A 20,156-nucleotide genomic window follows, 5' to 3' on the forward strand; every position below is an offset into this window, starting at 1 on the left:
AGAGTTGGGTACCTGTATACCATTGTGATAAGTTTATGAAGTCTTACCTCAAGTGAACTTTAGGAAAACTCCCCTAACAGACATCACATAGTTCCCCCTGAGAAAGCAGGTAAATGAAAATTGAATAAGCGCATGGGAAGAACAAGTTACTTTCTTACCTGTTAACGTTCTTTCGATGGGATGTACCGATGACGTATTCCAAATCTATGACAGGTAATCATCACAGCTGTGCTGCTTCGGAAAGTTATCAGCGCCTGCGTCGATACGCTGTCCTCGAGGGCCTCCATCGAGCCGACATCAACGGATGTTATACGTAGGACGCACGACGCCCGTAGCCTCAGTTGTAGTTTTTTTCCCCAGAACATGTGGCAACAAACTTCTGCCAGAAGGACTACAGAAAGCCTTGTAGAAACGAAAGCTGCAATCGCATAAGAAATTCTGTAGAGGGGCAGGTAGGGAGGGAGCGATGTGGAATACGTCGTCGGAAATTCCCATCGAAAGAACGTTACCAGGTAAGAAAGTAACTTGTTCATCGAAGGGATTGGTTCCTCCGACATATTCCACATCTATGACAGACCCCCCAAAGCAGTACCAACGTAAGGAGGTGGGAAAAGAATTTTAGAATGCCCAATTAAATTGCAGAATAGAAGACCGCCTTTCCAAAGGACAAATCTTGCCCATGGATAGAATCCAGGGAGTAGTGTTTCACAAAAGTATGGACAGAGGCCCATGTGGCTGCTTCACAAATGTTATGAATGGGAACACCCCTCTTCAGGGCAGTAGAGGCAGCCACACACCTGGTCGAATGGACCCGTAAGCCTACCGGAGGGTCCTTACCCGCCAAGCGGTAACATTCAGAAATTGTCAAGATAATCCATCTAGACAAAGTCTGTTTAGTAACAGCTTGTCCCAAACGCCTTCCAGCGTATCCTACAAAGAGCTGATCGTCCACTCTGACCCGGGACATGCGTGAGCTGTAGAAGCCTAAAGCCCTCCTAGGATCCAACCTATGGAGCCTCTCCTCTTCCTTACCAGGATGCGGAGGAGGATAGAACGCCGGAAGAATGACCTTCTGGCTTAAATGAAATTCTGAAAACTTTCGGAAGAAAAGAAGGACGAACCCTAAGGACAACCCTGTCCTTATGGAACACTGTGAAGGGTGGCTTAACGGAAAGTGCCTGCAACTCACTCACTCTGCGAGCGGAAGTAACCGCAACTAAAAATACAAAGGGCAAGAATGTAAAGGCTCAAACAGAGCTCCCATGCGGAATTTAAGAACCAGGTTCAAATCCCAACCGGGCACCTGGAAAGGCGACAGTGGGAACACATTAGTGAGCCCTTTCAGAAACTGAGAAATCAAAGGAATTTTAAATTAAGAACACTCCTCAGACGAGCGCTTAAATATGGACAGCGCCGCCAGATAACCTTTAATGGTACCCACTTGCAGGCCCTTATGGGCTAACGAAAGCAAGAAAGGCAGAACCACAGGAATGGCACATGAAAAAGGATCCACATTCTTAACCCTGCCCCAGTCGCAAAACTTTCTCCAATGGCAACGGTACATGGACTTTGTTGCAGGCCTTCTGGCTGAAAGCAACACCTCCATCACGTCTTCAGGGAGATCCCAAACCTTATAGCTCAACCTTTCAGAAGCCAAGCATGAAGGTTGAGGGACTTGACCTCTGGATGGAGAACATGACCCCCCCCTCTCGTGAGAGCAGATCATCTCGGTAGGGAAGACAGCGTGGAGGGCAGAAGGACATGTGGAGAAGGTCCGGGTACCACGTTCTTCTGGCCCATGCCGGAGCAATGAGGATCATCTGGAAACCGAACCCCCGTAACCTCCGCAGCACTTGCGGAATGATGGGGACTGGAGGAAACGCGTACAGCAGTGGAAAGGACCACTCCACTACGAACGCGTCCCCTAAGGCTCCTTTTGGAGGAAATTCCTGCGAGCAGAATCTTTCGCACTTCCGGTTGACACTGGTGGCGAAGAGATCCACTTGTGGGGTCCCCCAAAGGGCGAAGATCTCCAGGAGAATCTCCTGAGCCAGCTCTGCCTGCTCAGAGTGTCCACCGCCGCGTTTTCGTCTCCGGCCAGATGAACTGCCGAGATCGAAATTTTCTGCTGAATGGCCCGGAACCAGAGCTGCATCGCCTCTCTGCAAAGAGGGAGAGACCCTGCCCCCCCCCCCCTTTGTTGAGGTAGTGCATGGCCACTGTATTGTCCGTCAGAATCAGGACATTCTTCCCCCGCACAGATGGCAGAAACAACTTCAGAGCTAGCCTGACGGCCCTCAGCTCCAACAGATTGATATGGTGTCTAGACTCCGACAGAGACCAACGACCGTGGACTCAACTCGTTGGCATGAGCTCCCCATCCCGTGAGGGATGCGTCCGTCACAATCGTCACCTCTGGCCAGGTTAGCCAAAATGGAGCCCCTTTGACGGCCCACCACAGAAGATCCTGGGCGACCGAGGGCGGCACCTGTATGGGATCCGACAACCTGCCGGAGGACTGTGAGCACTGCATCTTGAGAGCCCACTGCAGAATTATCATCCGCAGCCTGGCCTCTGGCACCAGGAGAATGCAGGAAGCCATGAGGCCGAGCAACCTCAAGAACTTGAACGCCGGGAGACTCTGGGCATGTTGAAACTTGTTCACCATCTGCAGAATGTGATGAGCCCTCACCAGGGGCGGAAAACACAGCCCCAGGGATGTGTCGAGCACTGCTCTGATGTACTGGAGCCGCTGGGTAGGTGTCAAGTGGGACTTCTTTAAGTTCTGGGAGGAACCCAGCTTGTGAAGGGAGTGGCAGGTGACTGACAGATGATCCAGGACTTGCTCGGGAGAGCGTGCCCTGATCAACCAATCGTCCAGGTAGGGGTAGACGTGAATCCCCCCCCCTTTCCTGAGATACGCTGCGACCACCACCATGAGCTTGGTGAAGACCCTCGGGCGGAGGTCAATCCGAAAGGCAGGACCCGAAACTGAAAGTGCGAGTCGCCAACCGCAAACCTCAGGTACTTTGTGTGCTTGGGATGAATTGGCACATGAAAGTAAGCGTCCTTGAGGTCGCGAGACACCAACCAGTCCTGAAGTTGAAGGGCCTGGAGGACTTGAGAGAGTAACCATCTTGAACTTGTCCTTCCAGAGGAGCTTGTTCAAACCACGCAAGTCCATGATGGGTCTCAATCCCCCGTCTTTTTTCGGGATCAAAAAATATGGGGAATACCATCACTTGTTCCTCTCCGCTACAGGCACCAGTTCTATGGCGCCTTTCACCAGCAGGGATTTGATTTCCTGCGCAAGGAGCAGATCCGGACTCTTCAAAGAGAGATTGCCTAGTGGATTGTCTTGAGGCCTCTGCCGGAAAGGAAGACAGTAACCGTGGGCTATGATCTCCTGAACACACACATTTGAAGTAATGGCACACCATTCTACAAGATGCTGCACCAGCCTTCCCCCAACCAGCGAACCATGGGACATGGCCTCATGACTGAGCTGAAGCGGCTGCAGCAGTGCCTGAGGGCAAAGAGGCAACTGCTTGAGCAGCCTTGGCACCTCGAGTACCCTGTTTTGCACCTCTGGTACTCCTACGTTGGCCCCTTTGACTGGCCGCTCCCCTCGATCTACCAAAAGACGAGTAGTTTCAAAAGGAACCTCCCCTCCATTGCTGTCCCCTAGGATGAAAAGGCAGAGGTTGGCGACCTGCAGCGCTCAATGACTTCGCGGCAGCCTTTGAGGTCAGCAACCCCTCAAGGCTCTCGTCACCCTTGCTGCCAAAAAGATGGACACCATCAAAGGGCATGTTGAGAAGCCGAGCTTGTACATCAGGAGCAAACCCAGACTTCCACAACCATACAAATCTGCGCATCACGGTCCTCGCCGGCATGGACCGGCTGACACAGTCTGCCATGTCCAGACCCGACTGAAGGGATTCACACATGGCATCCTTGCCATCCTGAACGAGGGCAAGAAAACCATCCCGTTCCTCCCCTTCGGGAATATGTTCAGCCACCAAAGAAACACAATTCCACAGAGTGTGAGTGAAACGTGCTAAGGCACACACGGAGTTGGCTGCCTGTAAAGCCATACCCCCTGAAGAAAACACTTTCTTCGCCCAGCCATCAAAACGTTTGTCGTCCCTATCAGGAGGGATGGTAGGGTACGACGTCTGCTTTGTCAGGGCCGTAGCCGCCTGCACCACCAAACTCTCCGGAGTGGGGTGCGTCGTCAAGTAGCAGGGGTCGCTACTGGCTGGATGGTATTTTTTCGGCAACAACTTACTCACTGCCGGGAGACTCTCCGGAGCAGTCCAAGCCGCCGCCACCTTTCTCTTTAAAGCCATATGAAATGGCAGCACCGGGTCAGTGGGTGGACCTTGGTCAAGGATATCTGTCAGGTCATCCTGCAGAAAATCCACTGGTGGCGCAGACCACCCCAAGTACTCCGTCACCCTCGACATGAGTCGCCTGTACGAAGATTCAGCATGCGTACCAGGCTCGGGCCTGCCAAACTCAACCTCCGTGGAAGTATCAAGACCACTGGCATTGTGCAAAGACTGACGCAGGTCTTCCAACTGGCTATGACCAGATAACAGGTCATCAGGAACCTCATCCGGCACCAAACCTTCCTCAGACTCTTCATCCACCTCAGAGAAATAATCCAGAGGCTGGAATAAATCCCTGGATGAGGGCACAGAAAAAGGCTCAAATACAGGCCTTACAGACTTCTTCAGGGCCTTCCTCAGAGTTTCCACCGATGCACGGGGGGTACCTCTGGTAAAGCCTGCAAAAAAGGCATTGAGGGTGTCGACAAAATCTGAGCCTCGAGAGAGTCCCTCGACAGACATGGCGCCAATGGCGTCGACTTCTGCTTAGAAGACCTCACAGACTCTACCGGTCTCGAGGGAGTCGAGGACCGGAACCTGGACCGGGCATGGCTAGAGCGATCCACCTTGTCCGACCGGGACCTCAAAAGTTCCCGGTGATCGCGCGGACCACCCGAGCCCGAAGGTGTGCGAACAGTGCCACTAGCACGTTCCCTGCCGGCTTCTTTCGAAGGCCTGGATGGAACGGAGCCCTGCGATTGGAAAATCGCCATCATCTCCGTATGAAATGCATCCCATTCCGCAGGAGAGGAATGCTTTTTGGGACAAGCAACCCGCCGTCTGGCGGAGGCCTCGGATGAGGACGGGGATGGTGACCGGTGACGGCGCTTCCGCGAATGCCTCGAGGAGGCAGAGGAATGGCGGGAACCATTTCGGGACCGAGAACCCCCCTGGACTTACGCCGAAGATTGTCGGTCAAAAGCCCAGCAGATTTTGAATTTCGGGGATTGGAAACCCTACCTACCGACAGCTTCTTCTTTCGCTCCCGCAAGGCCTTTGACGTCAAAGACTGGCATTCGTCACAGTCATCGGTGAAGTGGTCCTCGCCGAGGCACCAGAGGCAGACGTTGTGCGGGTCCGTAAGTGACATCTTGATACCACAGTCCTGACACTTCTTGAATCCCGACCGCGGTGTAGAAGAAGAAATGATAATTTCACAAGCCAAGTTCGAAGAACCGATAGAATCAGAAGAACCGAGGCGCGCAGAGATCTCCGAAGCAAACACGTTTGTGGAAAAAACGGAACTGAGGCTACTGGCGTCGTGCGTCCTACTTATAACATCCGGTGACGTTGGCTCGACAGAGGCCCTCGAGGACAGCGTATCCACGTCATCGACGCAGAAAATGTTCCAAAGCAGCACAGCTGTGGTGATTACCGGTCATAGATGTGGAATACGTCGTCGGAACCAATACCTTCGAAACATAGCATTGATTAAAATATGGCCCCCACATCATCAACATGAAAATTATGTTAACAAATGATTGACTTTATTGAAAAGCCACCTATCTATAGAGGATGTGTATTGATTTCACGGTGAATCACAACAAGTAGCAAGCCTTTCACTGTTCTTTTACCCGACAAATGCCTTGTATAAATATATCAAGAGAGTTTGGCGATATCAGTCTTGCTCCTAGGTGGCTGCAGCAATGTAGCTTCAAAAAACAAAACACCTAAAAACAATTAGTTAGTGCCCTCAAAGTGAAGGTAATCACTACTGCTGCAGTTGCGAGAGCCCCCATAACCATGTAAGGGTTGCTCCATGTTGTCAGTCTTCCAATGGGAGAAGGTAAAGCAAGATGTTGGCCAGTTTGTGTTGAAGCAGAATCAACAGTGCAACAAATCCCACATCAAAATGAGGATTTCATAGTATTGATACATTTGCACATAAGAGTAAAAGGACCACAGATTTTAGATCCTTCTAGAGCAGGGACTCTCACTTTCTATTGTTGCAGTCGCATTTACCTTTAGTAGTGCTCTGTTTTTCAACATTTATTTTATTTATTAAGCATCTGTATGGCGCTTATACATTAGTAAATTGTGTTTCAAAGCGGCCACAGGGCAACAGAGAGGGAACATGGGAAAACAAAATAACAATGACAGATAGTGGCGGACCAACTCGGCCTTGTGAATATTCAGAACGTGCAAGGAGAGAGAGAGAGAGACAGATGTATCAGGAGGGAGGTGCTAGGGAGTGAGCTGCGTTGGTGGGCTGCACAGCCGCCAATAAATGAGTAGGTGCAGGCCTGTGGTGACATAGGCCAGTGGGTGCCAAGGCAAAGTGCAGGGAGGGGTGGAAGCTGTAGGCGATTGGGTGTGGGGAGTCAAGAACCGGGAGGACACAAAGGCTCTGGTCACCAATCTCAGCAACTGTGGGATTTAGCACAGGAGGGAGGAGGAGGTGAAAAGGAGAGTCTTGAGGGACCTCTGGAATTTGAGGAGATCCAGCTCAAGATGAAGAGGAAGCTGGAGGCTGTTCCATAGGAGAGAGCCTGCTGAAAAAGAGATTGGCCACCAGCTCACTGTTTAGCGAAGCGCTTAACACACAGAGTTGGTGCCGAAGGAATGTAAATATCTGGAGGGAGAATATTTAGTGAGAGCAAGTTGTAGATAGCGTGGTCCCCCGCCCCAGGCAGCCTTGTGGATGATGCAGAGGGATTTGAATTTGATCCTTGCAGCAACCGGAAGCCAGTGGAGAGTTTTTAGGGCTGGACAGATGCAGCTCCTGGGCTTGAGGCCAATGAGCAGTCAAACATAAATTTGATGCTGGTTTGTAACTGATCGACTTAAAGATCACATGACAGCCTACTACTGGCACACAGGGTTTGATAAACAGGTCACCTTCCTAGAGTGCGACTACAACTTAGATGTACAATGTTCTTCAAACACATCTGTCAATGCTTTAAGAAACAATACATGCTTGCATGCTATAAAATTAAATATGTCAAACAGATACCAACCGTTTGCTCTTGATTCTGTGAGGCACCCGTGGCACCGTTCAGCAGCCATTGTAGATTCTCTTCACCAACAACGATACTGGATTGCAAGATTGTTGTATTATGAGATGGAGTAATGGTTATCGTAGGATTGGTTGTTAAAACTGTACTTGTGCCTAGAGGCAATGTCTGAACCCGGGATGGTGCATGATCAATGGTACTGGGTGTTAAAGGGATGTTTGTTTCAGCCATCACTGACAGTCCATGCATAATTGGCTGTGAAGTCCGTGTTTGCTGAACAAGCTCTTCCTGCTGTGCTGATAACTGTGTGCTGGGAGGAGCAGGCACTTCAGGTGGCAGTGAAACAGTCGACAAATCCTCCAGCCCAGCAGACTGCAAATGAATGGCAGCACTGGGAGCTGAAGGAAGAGTGGATACAGAAGCTGGCAAGTCATGTGAAGACGAATTTGAGAGGTTAGGGATGGAGATGGATGCAGAATCATCCAGTGGCGGCTCCACAGCAGCCTCTGACTTTGCATCACTGTTAAAGCTTCCTATCAAGGTAGCTGCAACAAAAACAGAGGAATATGAATAGGCAGCAGGTAAATATAGAAAAATACTGTTTAGACGCCACATACAATGTCAATCCGGTGCTTCAGTTATGGAACCAGGGAAGCGAAGATAAACCAAGGTCAAACAATGTATTTCAGCAGAAACCATTAAAATAAAGGCTCCAGGCATAAATATAAAAAGAAGATGCAGCAAAAACTATTCACAAGTAGTCCAAAGACTAGCACTTCTGGTTGCTCAATATCTTCCCCTAGCACTGGCCCTTAGGGCAAACCAGAAAACCTTTACGAGTGCAAAAATAAGATCACAGTCTTGCATTTGGAGTAAGAATAAAGAAGTGTAGCACCACTGTCACCTTCAAAGTCTTAAGCTGTCGAACTGGCATGAAACCTCCTGAACGTTTTGCTTTTCATTTAATTGATCACCAACCTTTTCCCTAATGAGTTCTAGCCCATGCCACACTAGGGATGCAAGTCTGAATTGTGTTCACTCAGTCTCACAGGGTGGGATGCTCTGTTAGGTAGTATTTCCTTTTTGGGTGTAATACTCCCCACTTGTGAGTCCGCCAGCAGTTTTTGCTGGACTCTTGGATTTTAACCAGTTTTCCAGAGTGAGTGGGAACATTTATTCCACACGCACAGGCTTTTCCTCTACCTTTGGGAACATTTTTCAACCCTTTTGGTTTTATCTTTTTGGAGTCATGCTTTCCTCCAACTTTTAAGGCATCTGCAATTTATTATTGCAGCACACAGCACTTCTGTGCAGTGTTGCTGGGAGCTCCTTGAGCTGCTCATTTTTTACCCTTGTGATAACAAATGTTACCAAGGACAGGGTGACACGTTTTATCCTACCTGACTTTTATATTGTGCAATCGGCACACCCTACCTTATGTGGGGTGCTGAGGGGACACAATGTATCCCTTTTTCCATTTCTCCTGTAACCTTCTAGCTAGAGTGATAAGTTCATCTGAGTGGCTGGTGGCAGTGGATGATTTCTACTGACTTTTGTGAACTTGACCCATAGGCAGATGAAATGTTTATAAAAGAAGAGAGATTATGAGTGAGGCCCACGTGTGCTCACCTACTGAATATCCGGGGCAGCGGACCTGCGCCTGGCAGCGCTTCCCTCAAAGTAATGGCTTTGTTCACAGAACTCGCTTCGTGACTACTGTTCTTGGGTGGCCCAGGGGGCATTAATGTTTGCATGTACACCCAAAGATGCACCCTATGAGGGGACTTGCCTGATAAGGAGGACATTGTTCTGGCATAGCTGCGTGGCGAGGCTAGGATATGGCAAAGGATTCCAGCTCATTACCCCACATCTGAAGTGGCTATAAAAACTACCTGCTGCAGAGACCAGATTGGCAATTGTGCTTGAGGTGAGCCACCTGTGAGAAACCAAACAGTGTTCTCCCACCTACTCCCTGGGATCTTCCATTCAGGTGGCCAGGGAAGGGCCATCGCTTTTGGATCCTGACCCTGGGGGTGGACAAACTAGGGAGGATCACGGGGGATTGGGAGGAGAATACCCATGGGAGGGACATGGTATTCCCCCTTTCCCAATTTTACACCAACCCACTCTCCCTCAGCATTAATGGGGTATTTCCAATCACACCCCATCTCCCACTCCCCATTTGCAAAGTACTGGGACGAGGAAGAGATGACCGGGAGCAATGGGGATTACCCATAGAAACAACATAGGGACACAGAGTGAGGCTTACCATTTGTTAGGACTGATGTTCTATACTCTGGCCTGGGGGACAGATGTATAGAAGGCCAACCTATATTGTGATAGGGACAACTCTGGGAGATGTAGCCAAACCAGTTCAAGGTAGCAGTGACGACTGGTCTAGGCTAAGTCTCAAGAAGTGGTGAGCTTGTAAAGGGTCCACAATGAGTACACACAATGGGAGTCACAATTTACACTTAGTGTGTATAAAAATACAGTTACTCATTTATGGCCAAGCAACACTATGAAAAATGATTAACAGATAGAAGTATCAGAAACATAGAATACATATATACAGTGACTAGAGTAGGGCATAATACAAATCAAACCCCTGTAAAGATAGGTACAGATTAGTTTATGCACTACAGGTACACAGAGAATTAGCCCTAGCTTCATAGGTCCTTCCCTAAGTTGTCTGGGCCTTATGCACAAAAGTTCAGGAAAGGTTCTGACAGTTTGTAAAGCTGGAAAAAAAGGTAGGGTCTCTGGGGGTCCAGTGAACGATTTCAAGGGTTAGAGGACAAGTTACTCTAACAAAAGTATCCCTAACTTACGGAAGGCTTGCACGAGCAAGCTGTGGCAAAGCCAAGGTATTGAAAATGTTTTATAAAAGTTATGAAAACTTTTAAAGGGAGTTTAGGGGCAGGTAAGTACTACGATTCTTCCTAGGGTTTGGCATGTCGATGGAAGATTGTCCAAGGTCGCTTTTCCCACCGTCAGCCTGAACCCTTGATTCACAGGGGTTGCAGGTTTGAGCAGATCTCTGGTCGGTGTCTTTGGCTGGTGCAAGGACTCTCGGTGCAAGAATGCAGCAAAACATGATGCAGAACCCGTCTCCGGACTGTAATCGACTCAGGTAAGCTGTTTCAGACGGTGGTCACTGCAGCACAGCGACGCAAAGGGACTCACTTGTCACGGTCAGACTTTCCCTCCTATCTTGTGTCCCCTTAAAACAAGGACTCCGAAAATTTCATTGAGGTAAGTCTTGTAGGACAAGCTGAGGAACCCCCTAGTTTCCGGCCACAACACAGAACAGTGACGTCGGCAGCATGGTAGCCCATACTCAGAGCTGGTCAGGCACAGGGTAGTCCCGGGACACTTTCAAGGGCTCTTCTTCGCAGGGTACCGAACAGACGTCAAGAAAGGATGTTCCCACCACTCCAAGGGTCCCCGCTCCCTCGCAGGACTGCTGAAGATCGACAGCAAGACAGGGCTCTTCCAGGACAGCAGCAGAGGTTGGTCACCAAGCCTCCTTCAGAGAAGTCTTGGCTGTTTCTGGTTTCTCCATGATCTCTCTGGAGTGGGTTTAGGGGTCTTCCTATCCCAAAAGCCTGTTAAGAGCAGAAACTCCCACTAGCCAATAGCAGAACTAGCCCCACACACACCCACAGCAGTGGTCCAAACAGGCCACTGGCAGCAATACTCATGCATATGACTCAGACACACTGAAATCAGTTTGTGGATTGGGACCAGACACATCCTTCCAGAAAACACACATAGCCCTCCAGTAGCCCACCAAAAGTCCAGGAAAAGCCTCTGCTTTCCCAGTCAATGAAGTCCATATAAGGATTTTCCTGAACCTCACAGGCCAGGAAGAAGGCTAAAAGACAAGATGGCAAAAGGACAAGCGAAAAAACTTGTGGCATGGGCACGTTTGGTCACTAGCCACAGTTAGCAGCCAAACGTGGTAAGGCTGAAACATAAAAGCACCAAATAAATGGTAAAAAGTCACTGCTGCCACCAGCTTGCTCATTTAGCACACCTAGAGTTATCAAAATTCCTCTGAGTGTTACTCTAGGGCAAAAACAAAAGTGTACCCCATTGTACTGCATTGTAAGATGCAATGTACAATGATACAAGTTACAAAAGTGATTAAACAAAGTTACCAAAGTAGTAACAACAGTATCAAGGCTAAGGGAAACAATGTTTCCCAGTACTGACAGCCTCAAGGACATGTCAGTTTCCCCATAACAGATGAGCAAAAGACAGTGTAGTGAAGCTCAAGACTTCACTGCAATGTAAAAAAGTACAGGCCAGGATCAAAAATAAAAGCAAACAAAAAGTTTGGGGGTCCATAAAAATTTAAGGAAAAGTGCAGTAAAGAGTAATCTTTCCTAACACCAATGTAACACTTGAATTGTCACAATAATAGAGTCAGGCAAGGTCAGGCACTTTCCCAACCCAACTGAGCACACCTGACTCCAATTGACTGTCATCTGCAGTATAAAAAGAGTGGTTCTGCCAGAATCACTGAGCGAGCTGGGTTTGCTGGATGGAACCAGGAGGCCAAGGAGCAGAAGGCTGGAAGGAGAGGAGCCCAGAAAGACCAGTGGAGTGCGGGACGCAGAGAGGCTAGCCCGGTGTGTGTGAGGGGCTGCAGCGTGGTGATGGAGCCGTGTTTCCAGGAAGGCGGAGCAGGTCGGAAAGCAGTCTTACTGGCCTTGTTTAGGCCAGTGCCTGTTCCCCTGGGATGTGTGGGACCCAGGGGTATCTGAGAGGTAGTTGGTGAGACCCTGACCTTAACCCCAACCTATTTCACCTGCATGCTGGGGCTGTGCTACTGTTCATGAGTTTCATGACAGAGAGAAGCTCAGTAGCGTGCGGGTGGCTGAAGCAGGAGCGTTGTGGAAAGAAGAGCCCGGTGAGCCAGAGTGAAAAGATAGCAAAGCGAAGCAAGAGAAAGGTAAAAGCAAAGCGAAGCAAGCGAAAGCTGGAAAGCAGTGAAAGAAAGCAAAGCGTAATGACAGAACATGTGCGCTAGAGGCACAGAAGTAATGAAAGATCTCAACGTGTGCTGGCGGCGCAGAAACAGCCAATAGTGGCTGTGAGAGACCCAAAAGTAAGGAAAGTAAAAGGGGCACAGAAGAGGAAAAAGTGCCAGAGAGTAAAGAGAGGGGTTAGGTGTCAGAGGGGTCGTTCCAGAGTGGTACGAGATCAGCTAAACTATTGAACTGAGTCCTTGTGCCGAGGAAGCCAGAGTGTGCACGAGGCTTGAGCGTGCTGCCTTGTCCAGGGCTAAAAGCATGGGGAAAGGAGGCCAACTGCTCAACTGTCCTGACATTGTTTCATGAACACTTTTCCTTTTTTGCATACACTACTGTCCCACACCATTTTGTATTTAGAAGTAAGGATTGGCAATAGGTGTATTAGCATAAGCCCTTTTATTTTGACAGACGTGACTAGGACTGCGTTATTTGATAGTTGTAACTTGCTCCCATCATTACATTTAGGTTTAGAAAGGCGTCTAACCAACCCTTTAAAATTCAATAAACACCCTTGAACTGTGTCTCATTTGTGTCGGTCTTCATTGATGATGCCAAGCCGTTTCTTACAGGACCCACGGACATTGGTCAGAGAGTGGGGGGGGGGGGGTGCGGGGGGCAAGAAGCGGGCCAGTAGTACCAGCAATAGACGGGAGCGAGGGACGGAATTAGGTGAAAGCAAGGCGACGTCATGTCTAAATCACAAAAGGGTGGAAAGCAGCAGTAGAAATTGCAATTTGAAACCTCTGGGTGTGGCCTCTCAGTCCGCCCTCTCTGGATCCCAGTGGGGCGTTTAGGGACATCAAAGCCATGTTTAGTCAGCTAGAAGCGGGTATATAATCAAAGAGATTCTTTCTGTGTGAGGCTCTTGGTAGCGAGGACTTCTCAGCAGTGTTCATAGTTGAAAGAGCTCATCTGGTTCTAAGTGGGAGGAAAGCGGGTGCCTGGTGCGCCTGCTAGGCCGATAATAGCCCAGTTGTTGAACTATTGTGATAGAGACCTTGCCCAGTGGAAAGCTAGGGAAAAAGGGGCGCCGTTGTATAAGGGTGATTCCATCTGGCTTTTTCCCCCGACTTCTCAGACAAAGTGCAAGCATCTCGGAGGACCTATATCGATGTCAAGAAGAAACTTTAGGAGAGGGCAAGGTGGCGTATGAGGGACGTGCACTGTTTTTTCAAACCCTGGTTGAGTCAATATTTTTCTTGACTCATTTCCAAGAGTGCTGAAACAACGAGGGAATAATAAACAGGGGGGGTGCTAAAACGGCTGGACGCTAGATCAGCCGACATGCCAAAGCATGTGAAATTTGTGGTTGGGGGTTGCCGGTGGGGGGGCCCTATAGGGGTCAAATGGGTTTTGGGAGAGGATGGTGGTTCTAGGAGTTGCTCATGTTCAAGTCCTGGTTTCACTTTGCTATTTAAATGATTCTGCAGTAGCACTGAATATGCATGGTGAGATTAGGAGATTACCGTGATCAGATTGCAGGAGTAAGGCTAAGGCACTCAAATGCATGATGTGGAATATTAGGGCACTGAACTGCCCATCTACGTGTCACAAGGTGCTATTATATATGCAACGCGACCAGATTGATGCAGCGTTTCTTCAGGAAACACATTTGACACCCCAGGGGAAACTCGATTTGGACACGGGTGGGGGTGTCACTGATACTTTTCTTCCTATTCTTCCTACTCCAGGGGGGTTTGTATACTGTTACAAAGCTTGGACAGGTTCAGCCTCACTAAAGTGATTAAGGATCAAGAGGGGAGGGTTTTGTTGGAATTGGGAACCATTCACCACCAGGTCATTTCCTTCATTAACTACTATGGCCCCAACCAGGACTCTGTGGATACGCTGGAGTGGACAGCTCAACAGTTGGATCAGACTCCATCAGGAGTGATAGTATGGGCAGGGGACTTCAATGCATTGGGCAGGGGACTTCAATGCAGTGTTGAAGCCTGACTCGGACAAGACTGGAGGGGTCCATAGTCCGCTTCTGAAGTCGACTTGTAAACTGAGAGAGTTATGCTGGACCTGGGAGATAAATGATGTCTGGAGGATCAGACACGGGGATGAGAAAGGCTATACGTTCCACTCCGCTGTCCATCAGTCGGCATCCCGACTGAATTACTTCTTGATTTCAGATACGGCTGTGGGCTGGGTCTCTGAGGTTACAATACTGGCACAAACACTTTCCGATCATGCAACAGTTGTATGGTCTGTGGAGTAACCAGGGCAGCTGGGCAAGAGGCCGCCCTAGGTGTTTAAGAGCGAGGAGCTTTCTGATGAGGTGTTTTGGAATGGGATAGCGCATGCTACTGATGCATTTTCGGAGGAGAATGTGGGCTCTGTAGATTCCTATGCAGTGCAGTGAGAATGTTTTGAATGTGTTGTCCAAGGGGAGTGCATCTCAAGGAGTCTGGGGTATTGAGGCAAATTCGGAGAGAACTAGAGCACACTGAGAATCAATTATGGCATACGCAGGCGGACACAGGGTCTATAAGCACGCCCTTTAGGCAGAAAGAAATCAGGGAGGTATTGGATATTTTTGGTCGAGTAAGGTGGCGGTTCGTCAGTATAGAGAGGGGCAGCGGCCAGGTAGACTACTTGCGAGGGCAGCGAGAACTGACACACCGAAGATGCATGTATTATCAGTTATCTATGAACAAGCGGAACCGCAGTATACAGATGAGCATATTATCTGAGTATTTAGTACATTTTACACCCACCTAAACTCCTCGCAAGCTCAGGACACACAATCTGAGATACACAGCTATCTAGAACAGGCAGACCATTACTCGTGCACTGTGGAAGAGAGGGAATGGGTGAGTCGGCTCATAACCATACAGGAAATCCTGGCAGCAATTAAGGCACTGTCGTCTGAGCGGGCCCCAGAGCCGGATGGCTTTACAGCTGAATTTTAAAAGCATTTCCTTTACAGTTAGCTCCACATCTATTGGAGGTGTACCAACAAGCTCTAAGAGATGGCCCTCTGTCGAAGTCTATGAGGGAGGCGGTAGTCTGTTTTGCTGAAGCCAGGGAAAGCAGCGGATGAATGTTCCTCATACCACCCGATCTCGCTCATCAACCTAGATAATAAAATCGTAGCTAAATTATTGGCAACGTGGCTTGCACTGTTAATGCATAGATGTATACAATCAAATCAGGCGGGTTTCATCCCGGCGGACGATCCACATCCTATGGCCTACAGCAAATGTTTGGATTGCTGTCAGTGATGCAGCAAGAGGAATCAATTGTGGCGGAGTTACGAGATACTGAAAAAGCATTCGATTTGGTTGAATGGGAACTGTTCTCAGTTCTGCGCAGGATGGGGGTGGGGAGGAATTCATTTCCATGATCTCACTGCTTTACACTCTACCGACTGCCAAAGTTAGGGTGAATGGCCAACTAACCCGAATATACCATTGGAGAGAGGCACCTGCCAGGGCTGTCACCATTCACCTTTATTATTCGCCTTGTCGATTGAGCCCTTGGCCGCAGTACTTAGGGACACGCACATTCACAGGGGGATAAAGCTAAACAAACACAAGGTGGTGGTGATTTCCCTTTATGTGGATGATATGGTAATCTATATCAAGGATCTGCAGAATAACCTATGGGGACCTCTTTGGGTTGAAAATTAATATTACAAAATCAGTACTCTTCCCGCGCACGGATTGCAGTGGTCAATTCAGTGATGGATACTGGCTTCGGTGGCATGTGGACTATACCGGTATTTAGGGATCGACATCTCACGCTCCCCAGAGGAGCTGTATAAGTATGATACAGTGTTAGAACTCACCCGGACAGTGGTGAACAGGTGGATGAAACTGCCTCTCAAACTTTACAGAAGGATCTCATTAGTTAAGATGGTACTGCTGCCACGGTTTCTTTGTGTTCCTCAATGTGCCCCTGGTATTGCTGAGGCCGTATTTCCGTGAGGTGCGATCGGTAGTTTCGAGGTTCATTTGGGTGGGTAAGCAGGCGCGTGTGTCTTGGGAGAGACGGATAGCGCCATTAGACAGAGGGGGACTGGCACTGCCTGATTTTGAAACATATTATGAAGTGGCTCAAGCAGGTTTTTTAGCGTATTGGTTTGGGAACGATGCAGCTAGACGACACGTGGAGGTGGAGAGAGCTTTAGCAACACAGTTTTTGTTGCGCGTGTTTGCATTGACGGCATCATGTAGATCACCCACAGTGGAAAACATGGTGGAGTTGACCTGTAAATCATAGGTCCGTATTGAAAGGCAGGAGAAGGTCATTTATACGCCGAAGCTTCCGGTGATGTATGTCCTGGTGGACCTACCGTTGCCTAGCGAGCCAGGATGTGTACCTTGCATGAAGCCATTGGGTATATCCTGTTCCAGAACTGAAAGTTCAGAACGGTAGAGGATACTGAGCAAAGGGACAATTACATCACTGGACTTGTTTCTATATTTTCGATTGCGTGAGTCCCTGAAGGCTCTACTCTCGACCTTCCCTAAGGAGCTGGGTGTGGCCCCTATAACGGATGGGGTAATAGCAAGGGAAAATACCAGTAGGGCTGTGTCTACTGTACAGGAACATACAAGATACAAGCAAGGGGTGGGCCGAGTGCTCTCTGAGGAAATGGGAGATGTCTTGGGGGGCATATCTGAGGATGTGTAGCGATGTGTGCGAACACGAAAGATAGCCCTTATAGTCGATAGAAGCTGATTCATTTCAAGTACCTGCATCAGTTTTATTATACCCCAGAGATGTTATTTAGGTTTTTTCCACACACCTCGGAAGGTTGTACTCGCTGTGCGTGCACGCCAGCGTATTTTCTACATGTAGCATGGAGCTGACCTCTGGTGGTGCAATTTTTGGAAAAAGTATTTGAGATAATGAGTGATATTGTACGAGAGAGGGTGAATCCATTACCGGACGTTGCCCTGCTAGGTAATACCAAGGAAATTACAGGCCGAGTGAGGAAGCTTGTGGGACTATTATTACTTTTGGCTAAGAGGAGAGTGGGGATGGTATGGGGTAGATTGCGGGGTGGAGCAATGGAAGGAGGACCTACTCTATTGTAATAAGATGGAGCTGGAATACGACAGAGTGGTAAAACCTAGTGCTAGACCAAAAGACATATGGGACCCTTATAAGCAGTATCTGGTGACCCAAGCTCAACAGGCTGTGGTAGACTCTGGAGATGATGTATCCTAAATGATGGTGGAGGCTGCTTAGGGTGCTTTGCCGTGAAATTGTTACTATAGATGGGTGGCGGTTTATGTATGGGAAGGATATGAGTTTATAAAGCGGGAAGAGAGTGCACACCAGGTGAGGACAGATAAACATATGTAACTATGGTAGAGAGAAGTAGATATGCGCAGGAACATGTGAGAAGGGTTGACTCACTGAAACACTATGCCTGTCTTGTGTCGTTTGAAAATCAATAGAGTTTTTAAAAAAAAAGAATTGATTTTCTAAGTTGAATGTTACTCAGACTACTTGTTAAGGATTTCAAAAAGGCACAGTACACTCCAGACCAGGACTTTTTCTACTGGCTAGGGATGCAGCGCACAATGAAAACACTTATTTTATTTATTACGAATTCAGTTTGAGAAGGCACCCAACCCGTTTCACACCCACCTTTACAAACACACTGGGTCCTCATGGTCGAACTAGGCCGGTGTGTAATACAATATTTATTTGTTTTGAAATTCAAATGAAAATCACACAGATTTAATATAGGGCAGCAATCACCAGTGTGGTGATAATTACACTGTAAATTGATAGAATACACTGTTTGACCTTTTAACATAAGATATATAATGCACAATTGAATACAGGCAAGATTACTTTTTTGGAAGGTATTTTCTGATAGCACTACAGTTATTTCCCCCTGCAACACTCCCTCAAACCCCTGTTAACCGAATTGTGTGTGGGTAGAAAGGAGTAGCAAGGAGTAAGGTATACTAGGCAACAAACAGAATGCAAATCCGACCTTCCTCCTATGCATGGAATGCAAAATCGGATTGAAACCTTTGAAATTGAACAAACTAGCACTCAGAATTACTAAATACTTGTTTTACATATGCTGTTGAATGAATGAAGTAGAAATGAGTTTAGCAGTATCAGAGATGTAAGAACACTAGCAAACTACAAGGCAATGTACTAACAACGGGCATACAGTTCGGAAAATTGGCTTGGGAAGGAAAAACACAGTGCAGCCAAATCACACGTGGAGAAATTGCAATTGCTTATTTTCACAGGTTTAAAATGACAAAACATCTTGAAAAATTGGTTAAACAGACAAAATCGGAATGCGGTTTTGATGCTAAGGGACAAAGGCATATCACAGTTATAATATGGAACTGAAAGGGTAACTCTGGAGGGATAACAGTATGAGATTCTTAACGGGAAAGGAAACTCTGTTTTTAAACAGGAATAATTTCACAGGAAAACTCGGTTTGAAAAGGAAACGACAAGTTTTAATAAGACTATATTTTAGTGGCGAAAAAAGGGGAATGCAGCCCGTGAAAGGGTTAAGCTGCCGTTTTAACCACCTCACGCTGTGTGCCTCTTTATAGGGGAATTAATTCAAAATAGTACTAAGGACTTACACAAGGACTGAAATGAGTTGGAAAGAATGGCGCTAACACTTGGAGATCGTCACAGATTTTCCTAAAAACAAGGTACACAGATGATTCTGACAGTTTTAAGGATTTTTGCTAGGGCAGTTATAGGATGTCTATGGGATTGGACCTAATGCAAGGTAACAAAGCAAGGGATGCCATTTTTGGTTGCTGGGGAATGGAAATACTCACAACAAGCACTTGAATGGGGTATCTTGGACAGCGAACCGGGTTTCTGTACAGCGACGCAAGGTCTGGTTACTGTGCAGCGGCGGGCTCTCCTAGAAGGGACAGCTGGGCCTAGTCTGGTCACTGGAGGCAGCAAGGGTGCATCAGCTGGGCAAGCAGGTAGCAGGGCAAAAGCCGTTCTGGTCACAGGATACTCCCAAAAAGGGTACCACAGCTTTTCACCCTTTCTCCCGAATTATTGGGATTTTATTAGGGTTTTAATTCTGGATGTGAGGTTCAGCGTGTGTAAGATCAACTACCTCTGGCTTGGCTTCTGGAATCTGGAATCTTGCAGGGTGGATATGGAAAGTCTGGATCTATTGATGCGCTGGAGATGGAAAAGTCAGAAGAGAGTCCTGATCTCCCTCTACCTCCCTTTTATTTATATAAGGAGCATATCACCACATGATTTTACTCTGGGGCAGTTTCAAGCTGAGCACACCTCTTACAATTGGATAGGTCAGCTGTGGAAGTCGCCTCCTCCCTGTAAGCAGATTGGACTGAAGGAGGTGACTCATTTTTAGGGTGGGTGTTTTATGAGGTACCGTTGTTTCACCAAAATTATTTTTGCCAAAATAACTTCAAGAGCAAAACATACCATCACCCTTATAAAAAATTAGATAAACAGATCACATATTTTACCAAGGATATACCATTCGAATCTCAAAACGGTGCGATGGTGTTTAGGCATTCTGGCAATCTTTCACCATTTCTATGGAACACATTTCACCTAAAATTCTACAATTGTATATATGTATACATATTATCACTGCAAAAACAAAGAGGTGATGGCTGGAAGCTTTAGAATGAATCTTAACCACTGGCATTGCTCTGGGCAACCCTCCAGACCATCGTTCTTCGCCTGCCAAGCCATTACAGAAGGGGAAAGACCATATGCAAATCAGGCTTGGTCCAAAACAGGCCGTAACATGTTTGGGGATG

General features: G+C 47.9%; 1 protein-coding gene across 1 annotated transcript in view; it reads right to left on the reverse strand.

The window, feature by feature from the left end:
* The window catches only part of MTF1 (metal regulatory transcription factor 1), a 407,863-nt gene that overhangs the window by 93,889 nt on the left and 293,818 nt on the right, over positions 1 to 20,156 (reverse strand). The window contains exon 8 of the mRNA XM_069622657.1: positions 7,352 to 7,893. Within this exon, the coding sequence (XP_069478758.1) occupies positions 7,352 to 7,893 (542 nt within the window). The remainder of the gene's footprint in view (positions 1 to 7,351; positions 7,894 to 20,156) is intronic.

The sequence above is a fragment of the Ambystoma mexicanum genome, chromosome 11 (assembly GCF_040938575.1).
Source record: "Ambystoma mexicanum isolate Mex_15411 chromosome 11, UKY_AmexF1_1, whole genome shotgun sequence".
In the NCBI taxonomy this organism is placed as follows: Eukaryota; Metazoa; Chordata; class Amphibia; order Caudata; family Ambystomatidae; genus Ambystoma; species Ambystoma mexicanum.